The sequence below is a fragment of the Drosophila mojavensis genome, unplaced genomic scaffold, assembly GCF_018153725.1.
Source record: "Drosophila mojavensis isolate 15081-1352.22 unplaced genomic scaffold, ASM1815372v1 contig_16, whole genome shotgun sequence".
NCBI classification, from domain to species: Eukaryota; Metazoa; Arthropoda; class Insecta; order Diptera; family Drosophilidae; genus Drosophila; species Drosophila mojavensis.
This window is the reverse complement of record NW_025318693.1, coordinates 8983206-9006927: the sequence shown is the minus strand read 5'-3', so window position 1 is coordinate 9006927 and position 23722 is coordinate 8983206. Positions and strand designations below refer to the sequence as shown.

At 42.9% G+C, this 23722-nt stretch overlaps 4 protein-coding genes across 6 annotated transcripts; 2 read left to right on the top strand and 2 right to left on the bottom strand.

Moving 5' to 3' along the window:
* Positions 1-52: 52 nt before the first annotated feature.
* LOC26528014 lies at positions 53-774 on the bottom strand. The gene is made up of 3 exons (XM_015166651.3): positions 627-774; positions 507-569; positions 53-444 (listed from the first exon to the last, which is right to left on the bottom strand). Exons 1-3 carry the CDS (start codon positions 747-749, stop codon positions 301-303), a joined length of 330 nt encoding a protein of 109 aa, XP_015022137.1. The 5' UTR covers positions 750-774; the 3' UTR covers positions 53-300.
* A 2086-nt stretch (positions 775-2860) lies between these two features.
* LOC26528400 lies at positions 2861-3629 on the bottom strand. The gene is made up of 3 exons (XM_015166653.3): positions 3463-3629; positions 3133-3396; positions 2861-3068 (listed from the first exon to the last, which is right to left on the bottom strand). Exons 1-3 carry the CDS (start codon positions 3565-3567, stop codon positions 3003-3005), a joined length of 435 nt encoding a protein of 144 aa, XP_015022139.1. The 5' UTR covers positions 3568-3629; the 3' UTR covers positions 2861-3002.
* A 792-nt stretch (positions 3630-4421) lies between these two features.
* LOC6572923 (endoplasmic reticulum aminopeptidase 1) lies at positions 4422-8705 on the top strand. 3 transcript variants are annotated; one of them, XM_001998990.4, is made up of 6 exons: positions 4422-4978; positions 5948-6106; positions 6173-6647; positions 6710-6948; positions 7020-8274; positions 8336-8705. In XM_001998990.4, the coding sequence occupies exons 1-6, from the start codon at positions 4464-4466 to the stop codon at positions 8624-8626; spliced, it is 2934 nt and encodes a 977-aa protein (XP_001999026.1). In that variant the 5' UTR covers positions 4422-4463; the 3' UTR covers positions 8627-8705. The 3 variants fall into 3 exon arrangements, with proteins under 3 accessions (XP_001999026.1, XP_015022141.1, XP_015022140.1); XM_015166655.3 differs by lacking the exon at positions 8336-8705 and having other exon boundaries at positions 7004-7889; XM_015166654.2 differs by lacking the exons at positions 4422-4978; positions 5948-6106; positions 6173-6647 and having other exon boundaries at positions 6857-6948; positions 7004-8274.
* Positions 8706-9865: 1160 nt separating this feature from the next.
* On the top strand, positions 9866-22992 carry LOC6572924. Its single transcript, XM_032727933.2, has 14 exons — positions 9866-10434; positions 10492-10647; positions 10709-11419; positions 11483-12710; positions 12786-13016; positions 14367-15154; positions 15216-15690; positions 15755-15993; positions 16047-17497; positions 19747-20269; positions 20337-20501; positions 20557-21273; positions 21332-22453; positions 22529-22992. The coding sequence occupies exons 1-14, from the start codon at positions 9884-9886 to the stop codon at positions 22821-22823; spliced, it is 8652 nt and encodes a 2883-aa protein (XP_032583824.1). The 5' UTR covers positions 9866-9883; the 3' UTR covers positions 22824-22992.
* Positions 22993-23722: the final 730 nt, after the last annotated feature.

Sequence of the window (23722 nt, the reverse complement as noted above, 5' to 3'; positions counted from 1 at the left end):
AATGGGTGTTTGATGGGCGTGTCAGTTGATACAGTTTATTAATGCCAGTCGACTGAATGCTGACGACAACAAAATTTGAGGCAGACAGAAAGAGAGAGAGAGAGAGAGAGGGATGGGAGAGGGAGAGGGGTGAAACTGAGTGAGACAGTACATATTGATGATGTTGCCACTTTACTATTATTTTCTCACAAATCAAGTTCATGCCATTAATGTCTATGTCTTTATTGCAAAAGAAAGGCTTTGCTCTTCAAGTTCTTTGATTGAGTGATGAGCAACTGTTTTCATCGATGCGATTTATTCTCAGCTGGTTTCACGGACTTCCCTTGGCACTTTAAAAACACACTTTTTAGCAAGTGTTAAGCATTGTTGCGAACAACACTCTTCGGATCGGCTGCAGTCCCTGCCAGTGCCCAGGCAATTGTCCATCAATTTTATGCGCAGAAACTTAAAAGGGACAAAAGTTATGTATAGCTCTATATAGAGTATTTTTGCTAGAGAGTACATACACGAGGTATATCGGCTTTCGTTGCCATTACCTCAATTTTCTTCATAGTTGGCCTCTCATTTTTCTGCAATGTTATCACTAGATAATCAACTTATACGAATTAGCTTGCTATGGATCATACTTTCACCAGACCACGTGAATTCTTTAGTGTTCGTCTTTCGTAAGGCATGGGTTGGCTGAGTGCTATGGTCAGACAGGTGCACAATAGAAGAGCCAGAAAGAGTGTACGCCCTGACAATTCCATATCGATCACTACTTAAAATCAACTCTAATTCGCGCATTTATAGGCCTTCATTATATAGATACATTTGTTTCCTGTTGATTTATTGAAAGCACATGTTACTAGAATAACAGTTCAATGCAAACAGTTGCCGGCTAAGTGGCAAAAATGCGATGACTATAGTCAATTATAGGCGGACTTTGCCACACGCTCTGAACGGTGTCGACGGCCACTTGATTGCGCCAATCTCCGATTCCCTTGAATAGATTTAGAAACATGGTTGTGAAGAGCGTCACATCTTCCGGATTAACCGAAGCCGTGTTCGGTTTTGGCGGTATCAGCGGCAACTTGATCGCTGTGGCATTGAGCGGCAGAGCCTCAACAACCCTCTGTTGAATGCGAGCAAACAAAAGACTGTTGAATCAATCAAGTCAATCAGATGGTGCAAGTCGAGTATCACTTACAACTGCATTTAGGAGTGGCAGCAGCATTAGTATCAACAGAATCGGCATCATTTTTCGCAGTCCTGATGGGTCGTCTCTTGCTACTCTTGAAGTGAACTAAAGTGGCCAGTGGAGTGAAGCTTGATTTTAAGAGCAGTGGGTTTTCAATTTCTTAGTCAGTTGACCCCGGGGCCTTAATTAATTGGCAGGTTTGTAGCTCGTTTAACATGACTCTCTATTTGCTATTTGCCCGAGTCAAGCAATTGGCAACATTTGTGTCAAGAGCTCGAGATAATTGAATATTCTCCTCGGTGAAATTACTAGGCAAATATTTAAACTCAGCAGAACGAAACGAACCAGGTACAGATAACATTGTGTAGATATTAATCAATGCTGGACTGATGCTTGACCTTAAGATTGCCAGGTGACTCGAGTGTGAGTGTACACTAGTACAAGGTCTATTTGAACTGTTTCGAATCGCCCCTACAAATACTGCGTACATGATAAAAGTAATCAATTTCCATTGATTTGTATCATTTTATTCGCAAAGTAATGATGACCTCGATATAACAGTGTGTACTAAAATAAAAAAATAAAACTAAAATTTGGGAATTTCAATAAAATAGAATTAATTATATGAACTTATTGGAAATTTTCGCTGTATACTGAGGTGTAGTAGAATATGATTCAACTTTTAATTAATTCCACGTTCAGCGTTTCTATGCGGGCTTCGTCTGATTGGACCGCTAAGCAATTGAGTTTAAACTTTAACATTAATCAGTTGTGTTCATAGTAAAATATCTTTATTTATTGTTGGTATTTCATATAATTCCTCTAATAAAGGCATGAAAATAAACAAATGGCTTAAGATATTTAATGCAGTTGCAAAGAGCGCTTACTTATATATATAATATGTATATATATATATAATGTATGTATATATATATATATGTATTTCTCGATTGACATGCTTCTACTACAAAATTTAGTTAACATTAAACCATGAAAAAATCAAAGGCATAATTACATATTATATATATTATGCCTTTGATTTTTTCATGGTTTAATGTTAACTAAATTTTGTAGTAGAAGCATGTCAATCGAGAAATACTATATCTACCAAGTCTAGTGTAACCAAAGAGCTCTTACTTAAGGTATCGGAGACCTGTAATTTTCAAATTATTATTGTCAAAAGAACTTAAGATGGAATACATATGTATATAGAATATAAGTCCTACGCCCATTGTGAACGTGATAATCAGCAAGACTATCAATTCCATAACTTTGGGGATAGACCTTAGCAAGTAGTATCAGCATATATTATCTTAATCTTTACTACAACCTTCCTAGTAGGGTTTAGCCTTAATGAGTATTCTGCAGTCGATGGCGCCTGATGAACTTTTTATATTTTAACAGACTATATTCCCCCAGCTGCTAAATGTTTGACTTTTTGCTTTCATATTTTCTTAGAATTATTTAAAATAAAAATTTTTTTATTGTTCGAAACTAATGCCATTGAGATGTAGAAAGAATTTTATTTATGTAGCTATAAGAGTGACAATTAGGGTGGTCTAAAGGTTTACGTGCTTAGTTTTATAGTTATTATTAGTTGATTTCTTCCACAATTTCAATTTTAATTGTCTCAAAATTATTTGAGTTGTTTGAATGAATTTTGCGCAAGCCAATATTCCCTTTACTCTTTCATCAATGAGCATAGAATGCCACGTTGTTTATTGAAATGAAATATTCATTTTAATACATTGCATGTACATATATGTAATACAAAGCGGTATATACATATAAAAATAATGATTTATTGCATCAGATTGCTCCATTATGTGACGCACTTATGGAGATAGGTGTGACAGCGTTTTCTACAGCATTGACGGCTTTCTGAGCACTGAAAATAAATGTATATATACAAATGAGGGGAAAGTAAGTTAGTAAGTCGACAATCCACTTACGGGTTGGCCGACGGACAAGCAACTGTCACTGCTTGGAGGATTGGATGAATCATGAGCGTTGCCCACTTTCTCCGTTGATTGGATCTTGTATATATCGTTCAGCGTAACAAGATCATTTTGTACACTATTGCGATGGAACTCAGGTAGGTAGTCGAGACCCGTTGGACTATCTTTGTTATTGTACAATATGTGCGGGACCCTGGGCGCACACTTGTAGGTATAAGTCATGCACCTGCCAGAGCAGCATTGCCGATGCATTTGACACTAAAACAGGCATATATGTTGCATATATATTATTCATCGATATTATTATAGTATTTCGATACTCACATACTGTCCATTCTTAGCGCATCCGGAGACTTGCGCATAGCTCATAGCACATATGCCGAGCAAAACGCATAACAACAGCAGCTGAGAGCAGCGGTACGTAGACATTGTCACGTTAAGAGAGCGAAACGTTGACTGAACTACTCGTTTGTGCAACTCGATGCTAAATACTGTCGCCGTCTATAGCCAGAAGTTGATCGTGCGCTAAGCAACGAAGCTGGCGAGCGCCGAATCGTGTCAAATCGATCGAAGAAGAAATTATTTCAAACATACACTGCTAAAAATATAGTGAAGCAAAATGAAACACTTTCTTAATCATGTATTGAAATATGATTAAGAAAAATTAATGTTAATGGTACAAAATATCAACTATGATAGAAAATTTCTAGCTCAAAGCAAATTCAAATGTAATACCAATTTATTTATATATAATATTTTAAAATAATAGCTAACGAAAAAATATCAACATCAGATATAGCTAACAATTTCACAGAGTGTAGTCTCTGTATATAAGAATATTCTATATAAGGAGAATCAGCATTTTATATAATAAATATAATAATAATAAAAAAAAAGAATTATATATGTATATAATGTATGTATTATATTCTATATACGCAGAATCTGAGAAATATTAAAATTAGCTTTAAATAACAAAATTCTATCAGAATTGTATTTAGTAAACATACTTATTAAATTTAAACAGATATCTCAAATTAGCTGTAACTAAGAATTTTGCTGAGTGTAGATCAATCTCTGTAAAAGAGTACTTCAGGAGAAACAGGATTGTGCACTGACCTGTCTCAAGAGCAAGTGCGAGAGCATAATTTCACCTCGAAGCGTATAAGACGTAGCTGTTAGCGGTGGCTACGCTCTTATACGTCGATCATCAATCAGCTCTTATCTTATCAGCGTAGGCTTTAAATGCTTTTAATTCAGTAACGACAAAAGTTTAGTCGAGTTTCGGTAGCCAACGTGTACGTTCGCATAATCACATTGCCGTAATGTTGACGCCGTGTTTGGTAATTTTGCTGCTTGCATCGACGCCGGGCTTGTCGCAGGGGACTGAAGTAGTGGCGCCTGAAGAGCGTCACCTGTTGCCGGCGCGCTCGCTGCGACTGCCCAACGACACATATCCGCTGAGCTATCAGCTGCACATTAGCACCAACATACACCTAGGGGAATGGCGTTTTGCCGGAAACGCCACCATAGACATTGAGATTAGGCGGTCGACGAACGAGATTGTGGTCCATGCCAAGAACTTGAGCGATATTCAGATAACACTGCGACTGCTAGACAACGCCAAGCCCGAGGAGCTGGGCGAACTTGTGGATGATATTACACACACGTTTGATCCGTATGCCACATTCCTTATCGTCCATCCGCGCGTCGACTATCAGGCCTTCGAAGCCGGACAGCGATATCGACTGCAGATCACTTACACAGGTCTGATGGGCACGCGCCCCAAGGGCCTCTACTGGATGGCCTATGAGGAGGAGCCTCCCAGCAATCGTACTGTGTGAGTAAACGTAGTCTAGGTCCATTTGTTGTAGTTCCGGTTAGATAAGCTGCGATCAGACTTAGTTAATTAATTACAAATAATATATGTATATAATATATTACATTCATATATTATAGTATTGCTTCTATAACTACGCGCGCGTGCTAGGCTATTATATAATCATAACACTTAATTGAAACGATAATAATGTACGCATAATCAAGTCCAGTTAACTTTTGCTTTTGTTTTTGCTTTAATTATCTCTCACTTTTCATACCCCTTTCGAAATAAAAGTCTTATCAAACGTTGCAGCAATATAAACAGAAGCAAAGATCTTAATTGAAAAAAAATAATAATAATAAACAAAAATATAGTAAGGAGACTTCACATTCATAGAGATATGAATTTTAGATTTTGGCTTTAATATTAAATGAGCAATAAATTTTCATGAATTCCAAAATCTCTTCAGTTAGTCACTTAAGATCTGTTTACAGGGTAACTGTCTGGGCAGACGCTCTTATCTAAAGTATACTCACTTCTTGATACTGCGTCAAGCGTGGCCTTATCGATGTTAGAGTACTCATATTCGGTATGCTCGTCATTCATATTGCATGTAAACAAACAGACTAACCGAATGGCTTGACGGTTTCATCATAAAGGGGCATGACTGTGACCATAACAAACAGCGGCTGCGCCTTATCGACGATGACAGCTGTACGCTAGTGCCGCCGATAAAGAGTTCACAAAATAAAGTGTATATATAATAATAATATATATACATACATATACATATATTGGCGCATTATTTATTATTTTTGTTGCTCTCTTAATGAATCGTCATGAGTAAAAGGCGTTGTTTGTTTTGATTTGATATATTACAAATTGAGGAAATTATTTGAAAAGCCTTAAGATCAAAGAGCTTGGAATGAACTAAAACAGTTTTGTCAAGATAGAAAAGAAAACTCTAGCTCAACTATTTCTTTACAGCTATGTGGCGGCCACTCAATCGGAGCCAACATTTGCCCGGCTAATCATGCCGTGCTATGATGAGCCAGCCTTCAAATCAAACTATAGCATCCGGTTGACGCACAGCAGCAGCCTGACGGCCATTTCGAATATGCCCGTAAAGGAGCTGGTTAATCATGGGTGAGTCCTGCTTTAATCGAGTTTCAATTCTGTAACGTAGTTATAATGCGGTTTTATTGAGTGCAGCGAGCTGACTACAACCACTTTCCAGACTACACCGCCCATGTCAACGTATTTGGTGGCATTTGTCATATCCAATTTTGATCACATCTCGGAGACATATCGAGGTGTTACACAGTCGATCTATTCGTCGCCCACCAGCAAGGACAAGGGTCGCTCCGCTTTGAAGAATGTTGTGCTCACCGTGGCAGCTCTTGAGGATTACTTTGGCGTTAGTTACATGCTGCCCAAGTTGGATCACGTGGCGCTGAAGAAGAATCAAGGTGTCGCCATGGAGAATTGGGGTCTGATCACATTCAGGGACGACAGCCTCTTGTCGCAAGACGATGCGGACAAGCATAAGACATTGAAACACAAAGTAATGCAGAATCATGAGATATCGCATCAGTGGTTCGGTAATCTGGTATCGCCGGAATGGTGGTCCTACGTCTGGATGAACGAGGGGCTGGCCACCTACTTTTCCTATGTAATCACGGACTTGGTAAGCAACCAAAAATGTTACTAATTATGTGAAGTGTAAAGCCATAGACTTCTCTTTGACAGCTTCATCCCGAGGACAATGTGATGGAAATTTTCAACAGAGACGAAGCCGAACACGCTTATAGCTACAGCAGCTTCTTCGATGTGCGTCCAATGACTTATTATGTGGAAACCGAGAGCGAGATTATGAAAGTGTTTGATATTATAAGCTATAAGCGTGCCGCCTGCGTCATCAAGATGTTTCACCACGCCTTCCACCAGAAGACCTTTGTACAGGGCATTAATCGTTATCTGAAGACATTGTAAGTCCCGGATGGGAGCCACTGAACTGATCAATTTCAATTGATGTGCCATAAGTTTAACGCTCTTTCAGCCAATACAGCGTCGTCAGCGAGATGGATCTGTTCAATTCAATCCAAGTGGCTGTCTTGGAGGATCCACGGTTCCAGGACCAGCACTGGAAGCACCTAGTCCGTCACATCATGCTATCCTGGACGCACAGCGAATGGCTGCCAATTGTCTCGATCATCCGGAACTATGAAAACAATACGATCACACTGAGACAACGTTCCATACACTCCAAGACCGAGCACTGGTGGATCCCATTGAACTTTGCCACCACCCAATCGCCCAGCTTTGAGCAGACGCATGTCGAATTCTTTATGCCACCCGTAATGGAGCACACGGTGACTGTGGAGGAGCTGCGACTGCAGTTGGCCGGCCGCGACTGGCTGATTGTCAACAAGCAGCAGACGGGCTTCTACCATGTGCTCTATGATACGGACAATCTGCACGCCATTGCCCGCCAGCTGCAGAGCAATCATTCGGTTATACATGCCATGAATCGGGCGTCGCTCTTCCAGGATCTGGCGCCACTGATCGAACGGAACGAATTCGAATCGGTGGATGTGCTTTTTGAGCTGTTCAAGTACTTGGAGTTCGAGGACGATCTAACGCCCTGGAGTCAAGTAGCCAACACCATTGAGTTTTTCGACAACAATCTGTATGGCACCACCGCCTATTCTCTGTTCAAGCAGTACGTGCGTCGCCTGGTTACGCCCACATTTCTGCGTCTCTTTCACAAGGATAAGACAGAGGTGGTCACCATGGATATACTGGTTCGTACGGATATCCTGAACATGGCTTGCCGTGTGGACATGCCGGAGTGTCTCGACTACACGCATCGTCTGGTGCTCGAGTACGTCTTCAAGAACATCAACTTCGAGAGCGACTATCCGGACTATTATGCCATACACGATACCATTTTGTGCATGGGCGTGCGACAGTTGAGCGACGAAGAGTTTCAGAAGCTCATCGATTTATTGATTGTCACGGACCCAAATACCGCCATGCACGACGACATGATTTACTCGCTGCGCTGCACGCGAAATCATCGCCGCATGCATCACTATCTAAATGTGTTGGTGGGCGAGAACTTTACCTATAACTTGCTGAATGAGCGGGAATCCATGTTTTATCTAGCCTATGCATTCAAATCGAATGTGGCATCACGCTCGAGTATCTGGCATTTCATTAATCAAAACTATAAGCAGCTCGCACGATCGCCTCACTTTGTGACTCTCTTTAATGATATTGCCGAATTTGTGCCAGAGCGTCAAAGGCCCTACGTAAGTTTATACATAAATATTATTTATATTCAGCTTTATTGACAAATCTTTTACCATTCAGTTCGCCACACTCCATCGAAATATTGATGCGTATCTGCGGGCTGAGCATCTGAGCTCCAAAGAACCTTTAATACCGGTAGACTCGAGGCGAGTGGGCAAAAAGATCCGTAATAGCGAAGAGTTTCTGGATAAATTCGAGCACCAAATACATAAGTGGCTGCTCAAGGAACTGTCTCCAGCTGGCAGCGATGACACCTATGCGGCCTCCTTTAGCGTGGGCAACGGCTCTGCTCGGCCCACGAGTCTACTGAGCGCGGCTGGCAACATTGTGCGCAGCGCGATCGGCGTATAGCTGAAGTTTTAGCACTTGTATTAAGCATAATATCTAAGTTGAAAGTTAACTAAATAAATTGACCTAAGTAGAACAATAATCAAAATATGCCTTTATATATTTGGCCTCTTATGAGGATTTTATTGAGATGGCTCTTCTCTACTCATGCAGTCAGAATCTCTCTTCTATTTATTTTTAAAGGCCTGTCGCCTTTTGTCTTTTGAGATGATTTTTTTTATTCATACAGTCAGACTGTTTCTTTCGTTTATTTTTATACAGGCTCTTTTGCCCCTGCCCGCTCCTTTCTTTCCTGCTCTCCTGCTATCTTCTTTTTGTATCTTGCTCATCTTCTGTCTCTCTCTCTCTTTGTTTCACGGTTCAAGCTTTTCGCTTTGACTTTAATATGTAGATTTACCTAATTTTCTTTCTCTTGCTCTCGTCCTTCCCTGTAAATCATCAGGATATAATTGGTATATATATAAAGTATGTAACAGGCAGAAGGAATCATCGCAGACCCCATAAAGTATATATTCCCACTCCGTCTGTAGAGTCGTGTATACCATACGCAGTACAATTTTATCATATTTTTTCAGTAACTCGTCCGATATAATTTTATCGATAATAATCGATAAATAGATTTTGTTTTTTTTTCTTCAACCCCAGCATTTCTTAAGAATTTCTAATGGTTACTAACTCCTGGAATATTTTAATTTGTAGATCTTTCTCGGTATTCCATTCTCTCTCTTTCTCTAATAATCAGAGGCTCTCCAGAAAGGTTCTTCTTTTTCTAAATTTTGCAAATAAACAATCAAATTAATTTGACGGTCGATGGCTTACAGTCTATGTATATTTAGTAATCAGTTAGGTCAATGATGCAAGCATGGCATTCTCCGTGATAAAATACATGATTAAGTAACTGAAAATTGAGAGTCATTCAAGTTTATTTTATTTTGATTTAGTAAGTGAATGGCCAATTTTCAAATTAACAAGTGCGAATGGTATTTAACAAGTTTTTTGTTTTTTTTTTTTTTTTAATGTTTTTTGAGCACTCAATAATGGGCAACATTTATAGACCATGTCTAGAGATAAGCTGCATGAATGATGGACATTCGATTAACTTTACGATCGACCGTGCGAATAGGCATAACTATTTGGGGCAATAAGCTAATTTCGTGTTTCGCCTATCAATATTAGATTAGATATGACGATTACTATAAGTACTCCAGGCCATACCAGTCTCCGCTTCATATACGTATACGTGACCCTAGGGCGCTTAACATGGCGCGCTGGATAGTAAATTCGTTGCCGCTGCTGCTGCTGTTGGCTGCGGTGAGTCAACAGGCTCGACTCATCTCGCCGCCAGTTGATGAGTTTAAGCAGCTGGAGACTAAAGGAGATCAAAGCCTAGTTCGATACATTGAACCGCGCGTGGATAATAACAGCGTGGATAATTATCGCTTGCCAAACAATACGGTGCCCATATCCTACAATGTGGAGCTGTGGACGGAAGTGCACAAGGGCACAAGAGACTTCAATGGCGTCGTGAAGATCGATATTCAAGTTGTCGAGGATACTAACACGATCACACTTCATTATCGGCAAATCAGTGAATTCACCGCTACCATACAAAGCAAGGACTCTTTGTCGAGTCAACCAATTGCAGTGGTAGGATCGACCGAAACGACACGCGAGTTTCTGATCCTTACGCACACAGACACCCTCAAGGCGGGCTCCAACTGGACGATAACCATCAACTACACTAGCCAACTGCGCTTAGATATGGGCGGCTTCTACATATCCAGCTACACTGATGATAACGGTGCTGTACAGTAGGTTCTTGTGGCTTGTAATTGGTTTTCTTTGGTTATTATTGACTTTTGCTTCAGCTATCTGGCCACCACTCAGTTTGAGAGCACAAATGCCCGACACGCCTTCCCCTGCTATGATGAGCCGGCCAAGCGTGCCAATTTTACGATCACCATACACCACGATCCCAGTTACACAGCCATCTGCAATATGCCAGTGGATGTGGCCAAGTCGAGGTGAGTGCCAAGTAGATAACATTATCGTTCTCCTAATTAATCAATATCGATTTTATGATAGCTCCGGCATCACCGTATTTCAAACAACGCCACGGATGTCCACCTATTTGATAGCATTTATTGTATCAGACTTTGAGTCCACAGGCGGCGAGCTAAATGGATTGCCTCAACGCGTTTTTTCACGCAAGGGCAGGCAGAGCGAACAGGAGTGGGCCCTCTGGTCTGGCCTTGTTGTCGAATCCAGTTTGGCTAAGTATTTTGGTGTTCCGTTCGCTTTGCCCAAACTGGATCAGGCGGGCATACCCGACTTTTCAGCCGGAGCCATGGAGAACTGGGGCCTGGCCACCTATCGGGAGCAGTACATGTGGTGGACCAAGGAAAACTCGACTATCAATCTGAAAACGAACATTGCCAATATAATTGGACACGAGTATACGCATATGTGGTTCGGTGATTTGGTATCCATCAAATGGTGGACCTATCTGTGGCTTAAGGAGGGCTTCGCCACCCTCTACTCGTATGAATCGAATGATATTGCGTTCCCCGAGTGGGACACCTATCAGATATTCCATGTGAGCGACTACTTCTCAGCTTTGATCAACGATGCCTCCTTGAGCACGCCCATGTCGCATTACGTGCAAACGCCCTCAGAGATCTCCAACCGATATGGCACCATCTCCTATGCCAAGCCAGCCAGTGTGCTGTATATGTTCAAGAATGCATTTACGGATGCCGTGTTTCGGCGAGGATTGGAACTGTATCTAAAAAAACAGTAAGTATTTTTTAATGATATCTAATCCAAAATACCAATATGTATAACACATCTGTTTTTCAGTCAATTCAACTCGACGGACGAATGGGATTTGTTTGCCTCACTGCAGAGCGCGGCCGACGAGCTGTCCCTCAAGTTGCCCTTCAGCGTTGCTGACATTTTTTCCAGCTGGTCCACGCAGGTGGGCTTCCCTTTGCTGACCGTGAAGCGTAATTATGATGCTGGCACCTTTAGCGTGACGCAGCAACGCTTTTTGAACAATAAGACAACCGTTAACACGGATACCTGGTATGTGCCCATCAATTATGCAACTGCATCGAGTCCCGACTATCGCCAAACCAAGGCCTCGCACTATCTGCCCAAAGCCAAGGAGCACACAATAAGCGATGTCAAAATTGCGAGCTCCGATTGGTTGCTACTCAACAAACAGTCCACTGGCTTCTATCGCATATTGTATGATGAGCAAAACTATCGGCTGATTGCACAGGGTCTGAGGGATCGCCCCTACGATTTCCACACACGCAATCGCGCACAGCTCATGCACGATGCGTACCGCTTCGTAGACACGGGTCGCATCAGCCATAGCATATTGTTGGACCTGATGTCATACCTGCGCAATGAGTATCAATATGCGCCCTGGTCGACAGCCAATAGTATATTGAATATATACGATACTTATCTGCGTGGCGATGCCAATTACGCGCACTTCCGCGAGTTTGTGATCGAACTGGTCGAGGAGATCTTCGTCAAGTTGGGCGTCAATGAAATACCCGGCGAGCACTATTTGAACAACTATCTGCGCGTGACTCTGGTGAGCCTGGCCTGCCAGGTGGGCAGTACCGAGTGCTATAAGCAGTCGCACACGAAATTGCAGCAATATCTGCAGGGTGGTGTGGTCATCGAGCCAACATTGAGAAACCAGGCTTATTGCGCCGGACTGCGTCAGGCCGAAGACACAACCTTCGATTTGGTATTAAAAACACTGTTCGCTTCCACGGATAGTAGCGATCGCTCCTTCTATATCTCTGCGCTGGGCTGCTTGCAGAATGCCAGCCAGCTGAAGAAATTCTTCGAAAGCTCCCTCGACATGAGCAACTCTCTGAGCCCCTTTGAGCGCACCAGTCTACTAGATACCGCCCACTCACGAGGCGAAATTGGTCTAACTGCTAGCCTGGACTTCTTGGATGCCAATTGGAAGGCATATGGCGATCTGAATCCCAATGAGAAACCGTTGGACGACGTACTGCGCCGTATAGCAGGATCAGTGGTTAGCGAGACTCAGAAGAATCGAGTAAGTTCAAACTCTGCTTTTTGCTTCTTCCAAATTCCAATTTCCTATTCTGAAAAAAAATAATTTCCCTAACAGCTCAATGCGCTGGTGGCCAAAATCAAAGCGAATGGCGCAGAGTATCTCAAAGATAACACCGAAACCGGTGTGCAGAACGCCATGAAGAGCAACTTTGATTGGTTGGATGTGCATCGTCAGCCGATAATGGGTTGGCTAGCTGACTATCGCCGCAATGGCAGCAGCTCCCTCTCTGCCTCGCTATTTGTGGTGCTCGCAGCGTTGCTATCTCTGCTATATCATGGATTTAATTGAAATACGATCTCTAAGAATTAAAGTAGAAAAATAAATCGACGTGATTCCCCTTCCATAACGAAATTGGTGTACGTATTTTGATCAGTGGTGAAATTTTCTACGTCTTTTTCAGCGGACTGCAGTGCTAATCACAGTTTAGATTCATTAGAGATGATTATCGGAAATTTGAGTTTATAGCACTTGAGTTTGATCAATCTTATCGCTATTTACAAAGTACTCATAAAGCCGCGATAGTTCTGGCTAAGGCCAATATACAATTGTCATAACCAAATGTGCATCTCATGTTTCGGCCATAATTGCGATACTTTAAAATATTTATGAACCTCATAAGCCTTGCGCTTTTCATTTGACGACTTCGTGAGGTCAGAGTCATAATTTAACTCTGTAAAATTGTTCGATTGTAGTTCTATAAATGCATGTAACGTCTAGAAAGATATAGACTCTATAAACACTCTCTATTAAGCACACTCTATTAGCTTTTCAAAATCATTATATAAATTATCATTCAATATGTTTTCGCTTTTTATTTGAGCAACCTCTTAAGATTAATTTCAATTGCTTAAGCTTTTTTTTTTTTTTTTTTTTTGAATGATTCTAGGTACGCTAAGTATTATTATTGTTATACATTATCATTAATATCATTACCGACCAAATTTTACGAATGTTTTTCCATTAAGCTTTCGATGGAATTTCTAAAGTTTCAATGCCAATCTATATGGCCCATTTGTAGTCGAGATCAAACCTATCGATAGGGTAAATTATTGTCGAGTACTTTTTCCCAGAGAATTTTGGGTGTTTTTTTTATTTTTTCTTCAGAGTTAACCTTTGACAACCTCGTGACTTTACTTTTTTTTTTCGGAACTTTAAAATTCATTTGAAAATCGTAAATATCAGTTATCATAAGGCCATTAATTAAGTTGTTCCGCTCTCAGAGCAAAAAATGCTTATTAATTTTTGTCTCTGTTTAGCATTTGTATGTTAACAAGTTTTTTGATAAGAGACACAGTAGATGACATGGTAAAATCACAATGAGAGCTCTGCTATCAACAAAGGCCGCTTGAATCTCCATTTTCAACTGGCGTCCACTCGATATGTTATCTAATTAGCTAACAGCCAGTCCACTGCCCACTCGGGCACTTGACAACCGTATTGAGCGATATTATGGCTTAAAGCCAAGGCGCACGCGTTCTGGCCTGAGATCGTTACTATTATTTACGGTGTTTTTTATTGGCCAGCAAATTGAATTGATCGTTTTGAAGGCGTTTTAGAGGCAGCCGCAGGTGATTAAAATAATCTTTATGCCTTGTCGGCCGATAAGATGCGCTACACTAGTTAAGTGCGAACTGAAAATCTGCCTCGATTGCCGTAACAATTTGGTTTATAAGTGGAAAATCAGCGAGCGCTGCTCAGTTGTTGTCCAGCTGTCGTCGCACCGCAGACAACATGGCTCGCGTTTTCACTCCGATCCTGATCCTACTGCTGGTGCTGGCCACCACCCATGCGGCCGTTGTCCGCCAGTTCCCGCCCTTCGAACGGCTGCAGCAGCAGTTGATCGAGAATCCCAATCTGCGTGCGGCTCAACGCGCTGATGAGCAGACCTATCGGCTGCCCAATAACACGGAGCCTTTAGAGTACAATATCGATCTAACCACGAATGTGCACGATGGCACGACTGAATTTCAAGGAACTGTGACCATCACGCTGAAAGTTCTAGAGACCAGCTCGGATATTGTGGTGCATGCCCGACAACTAGCGATTCTTGGAGCGACAATCCGCAAGAGTGATGCAGCTGAGTCAACTGATGTGGCACTTGACATCGTTGAGGATAAAGAGCGCGAGTTCTTGCATCTGTCCGCCTTGGGTCTAACCTTTGAAGAGGACTCCATCTGGCTGCTCACCATTAAATACACGGGCAATCTGCGCTTGGACAATGGCGGCTTCTATCTATCCCGGTACACTGATGAGACTGGTGCTACCAAATACCTGGCCACCACTCAGTTCGAGAGCACCGATGCCCGTCACGCCTTCCCCTGCTATGATGAGCCAGCCAAGCGTGCCATCTTTACAATTACCATACATCACGATCCCAGCTACAATGCCATCAGCAATATGCCAGTGGATGTGGCCAAGTCAAGGTTGGTTTAGTCATATATCCTAAGAAAATCCTTTCAATTGATTTTCGGTTGACTTCTCTAGCCCTGGTGTTACGGCCTTCCAGCCCACTGTCAAAATGCCTAGCTATTTGGTGGCCTTCATTGTATCGGAATTTGTGTCTTCAGAGGGTGAGCTTAACGGCCTGCCCCAGCGCGTCTTCTCCCGCAAGGGCACCGAGCATGAGCAGGAATGGGCTTTGACCACTGGCATGTTGGTCGAGAAACGTCTATCTGGCTACTTCGGTGTACCGTTCGCTCTGCCTAAACTGGATCAGGCAGCTATACCCGATTTCGCTGCTGGCGCCATGGAGAACTGGGGCCTGGCCACATATCGCGAGGAATATCTGCTGTACAATGTGGAGAACTCTACAACTAGTACACAGACAAACATTGCCACCATTGAGGCGCACGAGGATGCGCACATGTGGTTCGGTGATCTGGTGGCCATCGAATGGTGGAGCTATCTCTGGCTCAAAGAGGGTTTTGCCACGCTCTTCGAGAACTTGGCTGTCAATTTGGTAAGCGAACATTTATTAACAAAAGACCGACTGAGACCAAATTCGAATTGATTACCCCAAACAGGCCTATCCAGAATGGGATATATTCCAGACTTTCCATACTGGCTCATATCAGAGCGCCATGGTAAGTGACGGCAATCCCTCAGTGCGCCCTATGACTTACTACGTGGAGAAGCCTTCGGACATTTCGTTGCTCTATGACTCAATTGCGTATGCCAAGGCAGGCTCTGTGCTGGACATGTGGCGTCACGCCCTTACCAACACCGTGTTTCAGCAGGGTCTGCACAACTATCTGGTGGAGAAGTATGCATATCATCCAGTTGATCTTAATTCGAAACTAATTGCTGATATTCTAGGGCCTATTCCGCTGCCAATGAGACGGACTTGTTCAATGCCATTGCGCTAGCCGCTCGCGAATTGAACTATGAGGTGCCAGCTCTTGTGGACGACATGATGTCCAGCTGGACCCGCCAGGGTGGGCTGCCGCTGCTGACTGTAGAGCGCAACTATAACGATGGATCCTTCACCGTCAAGCAGGAGCAGTACACCAACAACAAGGACGCCAAGGGTGACAAGACCTGGTACGTGCCAGTGAACTATGCACTGCAATCAAATCCGGATTTCCGCCGCACTGAGGCCACTCACTATCTGCACAAGGACCAGGAGTTGAGCATCAGCGATGCCGCGCTGAAGAGCGATGACTGGCTGATACTGAACAAACAGTCCACGGGCTACTATCGCATCAACTATGATACACAGAACTGGCAGCTGATCAGTAACGGCTTGGCCGATCGTCCGCACAAGATTCATCCGCGTAATCGCGCCCAGCTGATTGATGACGCATACCGTTTCGCTACTAGCGGTCGCCTGTCACATTACGTGCTCCTTCAGCTGCTCACCTACCTGCCGCAGGAAACTCAATATGCACCCTGGTCAACGGCTAATTCTGTGATCAGTCTATTCAATCGCTATCTGAGCGGTGATGAAGCCTACGAGAATTTCCAGTTCTATGTTGCGCAATTGGTCAGCGAGCAGTTCGATAAGTTTGGCGTGAACGACCAGAGCGGAGAGCAACACTTGGTCAAGTTTACCCGCAACGCGGTCATTAATGTGGCCTGTCTGGCCGGCTTAAAGAGCTGCCTGGATGAGACAAACGCCAAGCTGCAGGCCTTGATCGAGCACGGCACCCCGATCGAACCCAATCTACAGACGCCCGTCTACTGCAATGGTCTCAAGCAGGCCGACGATAAAACCTTTGACTTTGTCTACGACAAACTGATGCACTCAAACAACCAGGCCGAGCGTCGTCTGCTCATCTCAGCCCTGGGCTGCGCACAGAATGAGAAGCAGCTGGAGAAATACGTTTCCAGCAGCATTGATACGAATAACCAGCTGCGCACTCAGGAGCGCTATACGCTACTCACTCCCACCTACTCCCGTGGATCGGTGGGTCTGAATGTCTGCATCGATTTCCTGCTCAATAATTGGGAGAAGTATGCCCAGCTGAATGCTGGCTTTGGGGGCGTTAACCCACTATACTCTGACATTCTGGGCATGTCTTCGTATGTGGTCAACGACAGCCAAAGGGCTAAGCTGCAGGAACTGATCGATGCGGTCAAAGACTCCGACTATGTGCCCGCAACACTTCAGGCAAGCGTGGACACTAACGTTGAGGCGAACATGGCCTGGCTGACTTCCAACCGGGGACCCATCATTTCTTGGGTAACATCCTTCCGCAACGGCAGTCCCGCTCTGACAGCATCTGTGCTAGCCATGGCGCTGTGCCTCTTCGTCGCCATGTTCTTCTAAGATGTATTTTGTAGGACTCACTAAGTTAATTTAAGGTACGACTACCTCGCTTGACCAATATGTATGTAAATAAATTTCCGATTCTACCGTTTGCCAATAAAAAATATTCAAATCAAACTCCTGTCGCTAAATTAACAACAATCATTTCCACCCGATGACAAAGCCTATTAACTATTTCCACGTTGTGATTCCAATAATATTTTAGTATTTATGAAGGTGGAAAAAATTTCTTTATGTTTTTGGTAAACGTTCCATGCGACTTAGGATTTTGTAGTTTATGTCTCCCATAAATAGCTCAATGACTTATCAAATTTGAGCAATTCGATCACATGGCAACAATAATCATTATCGATGGAAATAATGGCACATGTAGCCAATCGGGAATTGACTAATCCGTCCATGAAGTACGCCATTTTGTGCTTATCAGGCGATGATGACGTTATTTGATTCAACTTCAAGCAATTCGAGAACATTTAAATTCACCGAAACCGTCTAATTTCATTTGAATTCATTCGCGCAGTACATTAAAATGATTGGAAAATTTTAGGTATACTATATGATAAGAGACTAAAATCTTTATCAACGGGCTTCATTAACAAATGCCACGTTTGAAGTTTCTAATTTCCGATTATAAACAAACTTCGATTACTAACTGGTCTAGCTTCACGTGATAGATTAGCAATAAGCCCCGTATCACAAGCATTTTATTGCCTATAATAAGCAAAATAAAAAAACTATATCATATTATTTTATTAGAAAAAATTTATTGTAATGCCTCTTATAATGCCAATTTATGATTAATGCGATTAGATAAACATTTGTAATACTTTTTTCTTTCCATATTGTCCTTCCACCCGTCCGTCAGTGGATCCGTCCGTCGGTGAGAAGGCAGCAATGAATAACTAAATATATATTTCCGTATACCATATGTAGCACGAGCTTCTTTCATTTTTCGATGGGTAATCTCATATCCACTTAATCGAAAAAAATCGAATTTCCATTTTGAGACATAGCTTAAGAATCACTCACATATGACGGGATCCGAAAGCTTATCAGACTATCAGCTATTTTCAGAACGCTTGGTATCTTCTGGTCGGGAAGTCCCGACCACTCAAAAACATTCTTATTTTATGAAAAACAACTCATATTTTAGTTACATAGAAGTAGAGAAATACCTATGCTCTGTCATAAGCTCTCTGAGTGACTCAACTGTTTGAGTTAAACTATATGTGTACACAGCTAAAAATAATTATAGACCTCCAGATATATGTGATCTAATTTTTTCGATGGCTATAAATCAACTTATGAATATTTATCTTCAACTTGAGCAAGCTAACAATTTTAATCAACGATACGTATTCATTTTTTTTTTTTTTTTTTTTTTTTTTTGAAATAGCTGTTTAGTTGCCGAGATCTTCGCACCGACTGACTCGTCGATCTCCCTTTCGATTCTTATTTTCTAATTATCTTTCCAAGGTACTACTATCTATTGATACTGCAGCATTTGTTTATAAACTTGATTGAAAAGAAAAACAATATGTGAATCATACATAAATTTAGATCAATTTAGAATGCGCTGCATAACTCTCGCCTTTTTCAATCGATGATTATCATCAATATTGCTATTTTACTTCAGGACTAAATATATTTATGTGTCCAACACTTCGTGGAATCGGTTTATCTCGAAGACTAATTAAAAGCTGATATAGGCGTTACTTGAAGTGGCCAAGGCATACAGATTTAGTCAATCGATTATTTGGCACATATGTAATTACTACTAACTATTTGGGGTGCCTTACCCGCATCGTATTAGTCATTCCTTTTATGGTATCTGGATTAAAGTCCATCGTTAAATCTTTCCATATATAACTGTTGGCTATACTTAAGTCATTGATTGGCATGTGCCCACATATATGTAGGGCATAAATCACGCTTGATTCTCTTATCGGGGCCTCATCGTAATCGTCGTTTAATCTATAAGCAATGTGTAAATTATCTTGACTCAAATAAAATGTTTTAAGGTTAGAGATAAAACGCTGTTAAAGTCATCATATATAGCACACACAATTGCTAGTTAACTTCAGTTTGGTTTTTCGCGTTGCTCTCCGCAGTGCTTTAGTCGCGAATTTCGTTCTAGTCTAGTGATATTTAAAATATAAAGTGAGTGCCTATTAAACATATATTGTGCTCCAATAATTGTTGTAATTATCTATTTGAGCATTGATTCGAAATCTTAATAATTTGCAGTTGAAATGTTCGGTCGGCATTTGGCTGTCCTCGGGGCGGTCTGTCTGTGCGTCGTGTTGGCGGCTCCACGACAGGCACCGGAAGTCCTGCCACCGTCTACCTTTGCGGAACCAGAGAACTGGGAATACAGATTGGCAACGCACATCAATCCCATTAACTACAATATTACGTTGCGCCCATATTTGCTAGAAAGCGATACGGCTCGCTTTACCTTCGACGGTGAGGTATTCATCGAAATCGAACCGGTGTCGACGACAAGGCTCGTGTCGTTGCACTCGAGAAACTTGAACTATACGAAGTCGGAATACTGGGCGAAACCGGCAACAGGAAGTGTTGCAGCTAATCCCATTCAGCTGACAGTTGGACCACACAATTTGGAGACCGACATTAAGAATCTGACCACCACATCGGATCTGGTGGCCAATCAGAGCTACATTTTGCATTTCGTTTACAAGGGAACGATGGACGATGATATGCATGGATTCTATCGTAGCTCCTATGTGAACGACAACAATGAGACGAAGTGGGTGCAAAAGATTCGCTGGCTTCAATTTCGGTACTGAGAGTTTTGTCTGTTTTGTCTTTGGTAGATGGCTGGGCTCCACACAGTTCCAGACAAATCATGCACGTCGTGCCTTCCCCAGCTTCGATGAGCCACAGTTTAAGGCCACCTTTGATGTGAACCTGATACGTCCTCGCACCTACAATACTGTTAGTAATACAAGGCTAATATCCTCAACACCTATGCAGAATGGGTAGGTTTCAAGAAACACTCATGCAAATCTGTGCTAACTGTCATGTTTACTTCAGCGAATACTTTTTGGATGTATACAAAACCACACCCAAAATGTCCACCTATTTGCTGGCCTTCATTATCTCGGAGTTCTCCATCCGCAAAGATGAGACGTTCGGAGTTTTGGCGCGTCCCGAGTTTTACCCACAGACCCAATACAGCTTCAACGTGGGTCGCAAGATTCTTGCCGAGTTGAGCACCTATCTGGACTTGAACTACTACACGCTAGGCAATGATAAAATGGACATGGCTGCCATACCCGATTTCTCAGCGGGTGCCATGGAAAACTGGGGCCTGCTGACCTACAGGGAGCGCAGTCTGCTGGTGGATGAGACCGCCACGACTCTGTCATCCCGTCAATCAATTGCAGCTGTTGTCGCCCACGAACAGGCTCATATGTGGTTCGGAGATCTGGTCACCTGCAAATGGTGGAGCTACACCTGGTTGAATGAGGGCTTTGCCAGGTATTTCCAATACTTTGGCACCGCCATGGTCGAAACGGAGTGGAGCATGGATCTGCAGTTTGTGGTCGATCAGATTCAGTCGGTCATGGGCATGGACTCGACCAACGCCACCAATCCCTTGAGCGATGAGAACACATTCACGCCGGCTCACCTGAGTCGGATGTTCAATAGCATCTCTTACAATAAGGGCGCCACCTTTATTCGTATGATTGAGCATGCAATGGGCTCGGATAATTTCAAGAAATCTCTGCGGGAGTACCTTCTCAAAAAGTAAGTATTCTTACTTAGTGCGTTCTGGCTATGAATACTTATCACATGACATTTGCAGCCAATATCGGCCCTCGGTCCCTGAAGACTTGTTGAATGCCTGGCTGGCCAACTGGCCCGCTGATCGCTTCAAGGCCGATGCGAAAAAGATCTTCACGAGCTTCACCACTCAAGTGGGCTATCCCCTGATCAATGCTGAGCTGAGCGCTGATGGCAAGAGTATTAAGTTTGCCCAGAAACGCTTCCTCCTTAAGCAAGCTGACGGCGCCGACCCCAATTTGGTCTATACCGTGCCAATTACCTACACCACCAGTTTGGAGAAGAACTTTAACGACACCAAGCCGAAGCTGGTGCTAGCCTCCAATACGCCAGCGACAGTTACCTTGTCCAGCGCGGCCACATGGGTGTTGGCAAACATCCAGGAGACGGGCTACTATCGCGTCAACTACACGGAGAGTAACTGGAATGAAATCCACAAGGCGCTCATCGGCACCAACTGGGGTGGCATCCATGAGCTGAATCGCGCTCAGGTGGTTGATGACTTGCTCAATTTGGCACGAGCCGGACATATCAAATACGAGCTCACACTGAAGGTGCTCGAGTATCTGGAAACCGAAATCAATTATATACCCTGGACATCGGCATTCAATGGCTTCAACTACTTGGCTATACGCCTGGGCACGGACACCGCCCACTTCAGCACATACATTCGCCAGCTGACCAACAAGGCCTACAACCAGCTGGGCTTCGAGGAGAGCACCCTGAACACAGCGCTCGAGATCTACCTGCGCACCAAGGTGCTGTCCTGGAGCTGTCGCTATGGCAACGTTGATTGCATCAACAGGGCCAAGAGCTATTTCAAGTCGCTCTACACTGTGCCCAAGAACATTCGCTCCGTGGTCTACTGTGTGTCGCTGCGTGAGGGCGGTGCCACCGAGTTCGATGCACTCTATGCGAAATTCAAGACCGAAAAGGTTGCCACAGAAGAGACTCTGCTGCAGAACTCCTTTGGTTGTGTGAAGCAACAGGCGCTCATTGAGCGTGTCTTCAATTTGGTTTTGAGCAATGAGATTCGTCGCCAGGACAAGTCCTCAGTGCTGACCACCCTCTACACCGAGAACAACGAGAATGTGAGCCCCGTCTTCAAGCTGGTCACCGCCAATGTCGATGCACTGGCCACAGCGTGAGTAGCCCAACTGCCCAACTGATATTGAGACACGTATATCTATAATATTGAATTTGTTTCCATTTACTACAGCATGGGTGGCTACTCCTCGGTGGCCACAGTCGTCTCGAACCTTGCGGCCCGCTTTACCGAGCAGTCGCAATTGGACGACCTGAAGAAGTTCAATGCCGACAATAGCGCCAAGTTCGGCAGCTCGGCAAGCACACTGAAGGCCGCTGAGACGACCGTCCAGGAGAATCTGGACTGGGCCGAGACCAGGCTGGGCACCTTCCGCACCTATCTGGCCAGTCGCAACGGCAGCGCCACGCTGAGCGGCCTAAGCCTGCTCACCCTGCTGCTGGTGGCCCTGGTCACGTTGCTGCGTTAAGACCAAAATTAGCCCCTTTGCCATAAATTGGCATTGGCGCTGTCGTCCAACTATTGAAGTATTTGTACGCCTGTACCGCCTGTCCAGCAGGCCATAAACCAGCCAGATAAGAGGGCTTTGAATACAACTATGTTGATTTTAGCTTATAATAAAACAATCTAAAACTCAATCTAATCTTTATGGAACGTGGACGTGGGTTAATAAGTTTCAGGTGTCAATATTAGCTAGTTCGCATTCGGAGAATTCTGCAGGCATAATATTTTTCACAATTTTACAAAATTCTGCCTATATATGGAGTATATACACATTATTGGTATGCTGTCTCATACCATCCGCAAATATTGGTCATAAACCGTTGCTATCAACAACGAGCTATCCATCAGCCTGTCCCGACCAAAACAACTCGATCAATTTTGCGGCTTCGTATATTGATGAGGAATAAATATTTATTGAGTTGATAAGCTAAAATGAGATAAACTTCAAGTTACCCCATTCATAATATCGCAATCAGAGTCTACTTATTTATAATTAAAACGATACCAGCACAATTTTGCCGATATATATATATATATATATACATATCATTATACATACATTACCAATACAGAATATAGTCATTCATAATATAGTCCTTAGATTCCTCGAACTGAATAACTATAGAAAATTTTAGTTTTTTCGACGTCCGGACTTCACCTTGATTAGTAGCTCGACTATATTCAACTATACATTTAGAATGTCCAACTCTTAATATAGTCGGATTTTTAAGATACTCTCCCTCTAATGAAAAAAATCCCCCTCGGGAATATTTTTTGACTTTGTTAGAGGCGGGTATATACGAGTATATATTGAAACATTCAAGTCTATAGGCTCAATAGCGTGTAGATTATTTGCACTCATAC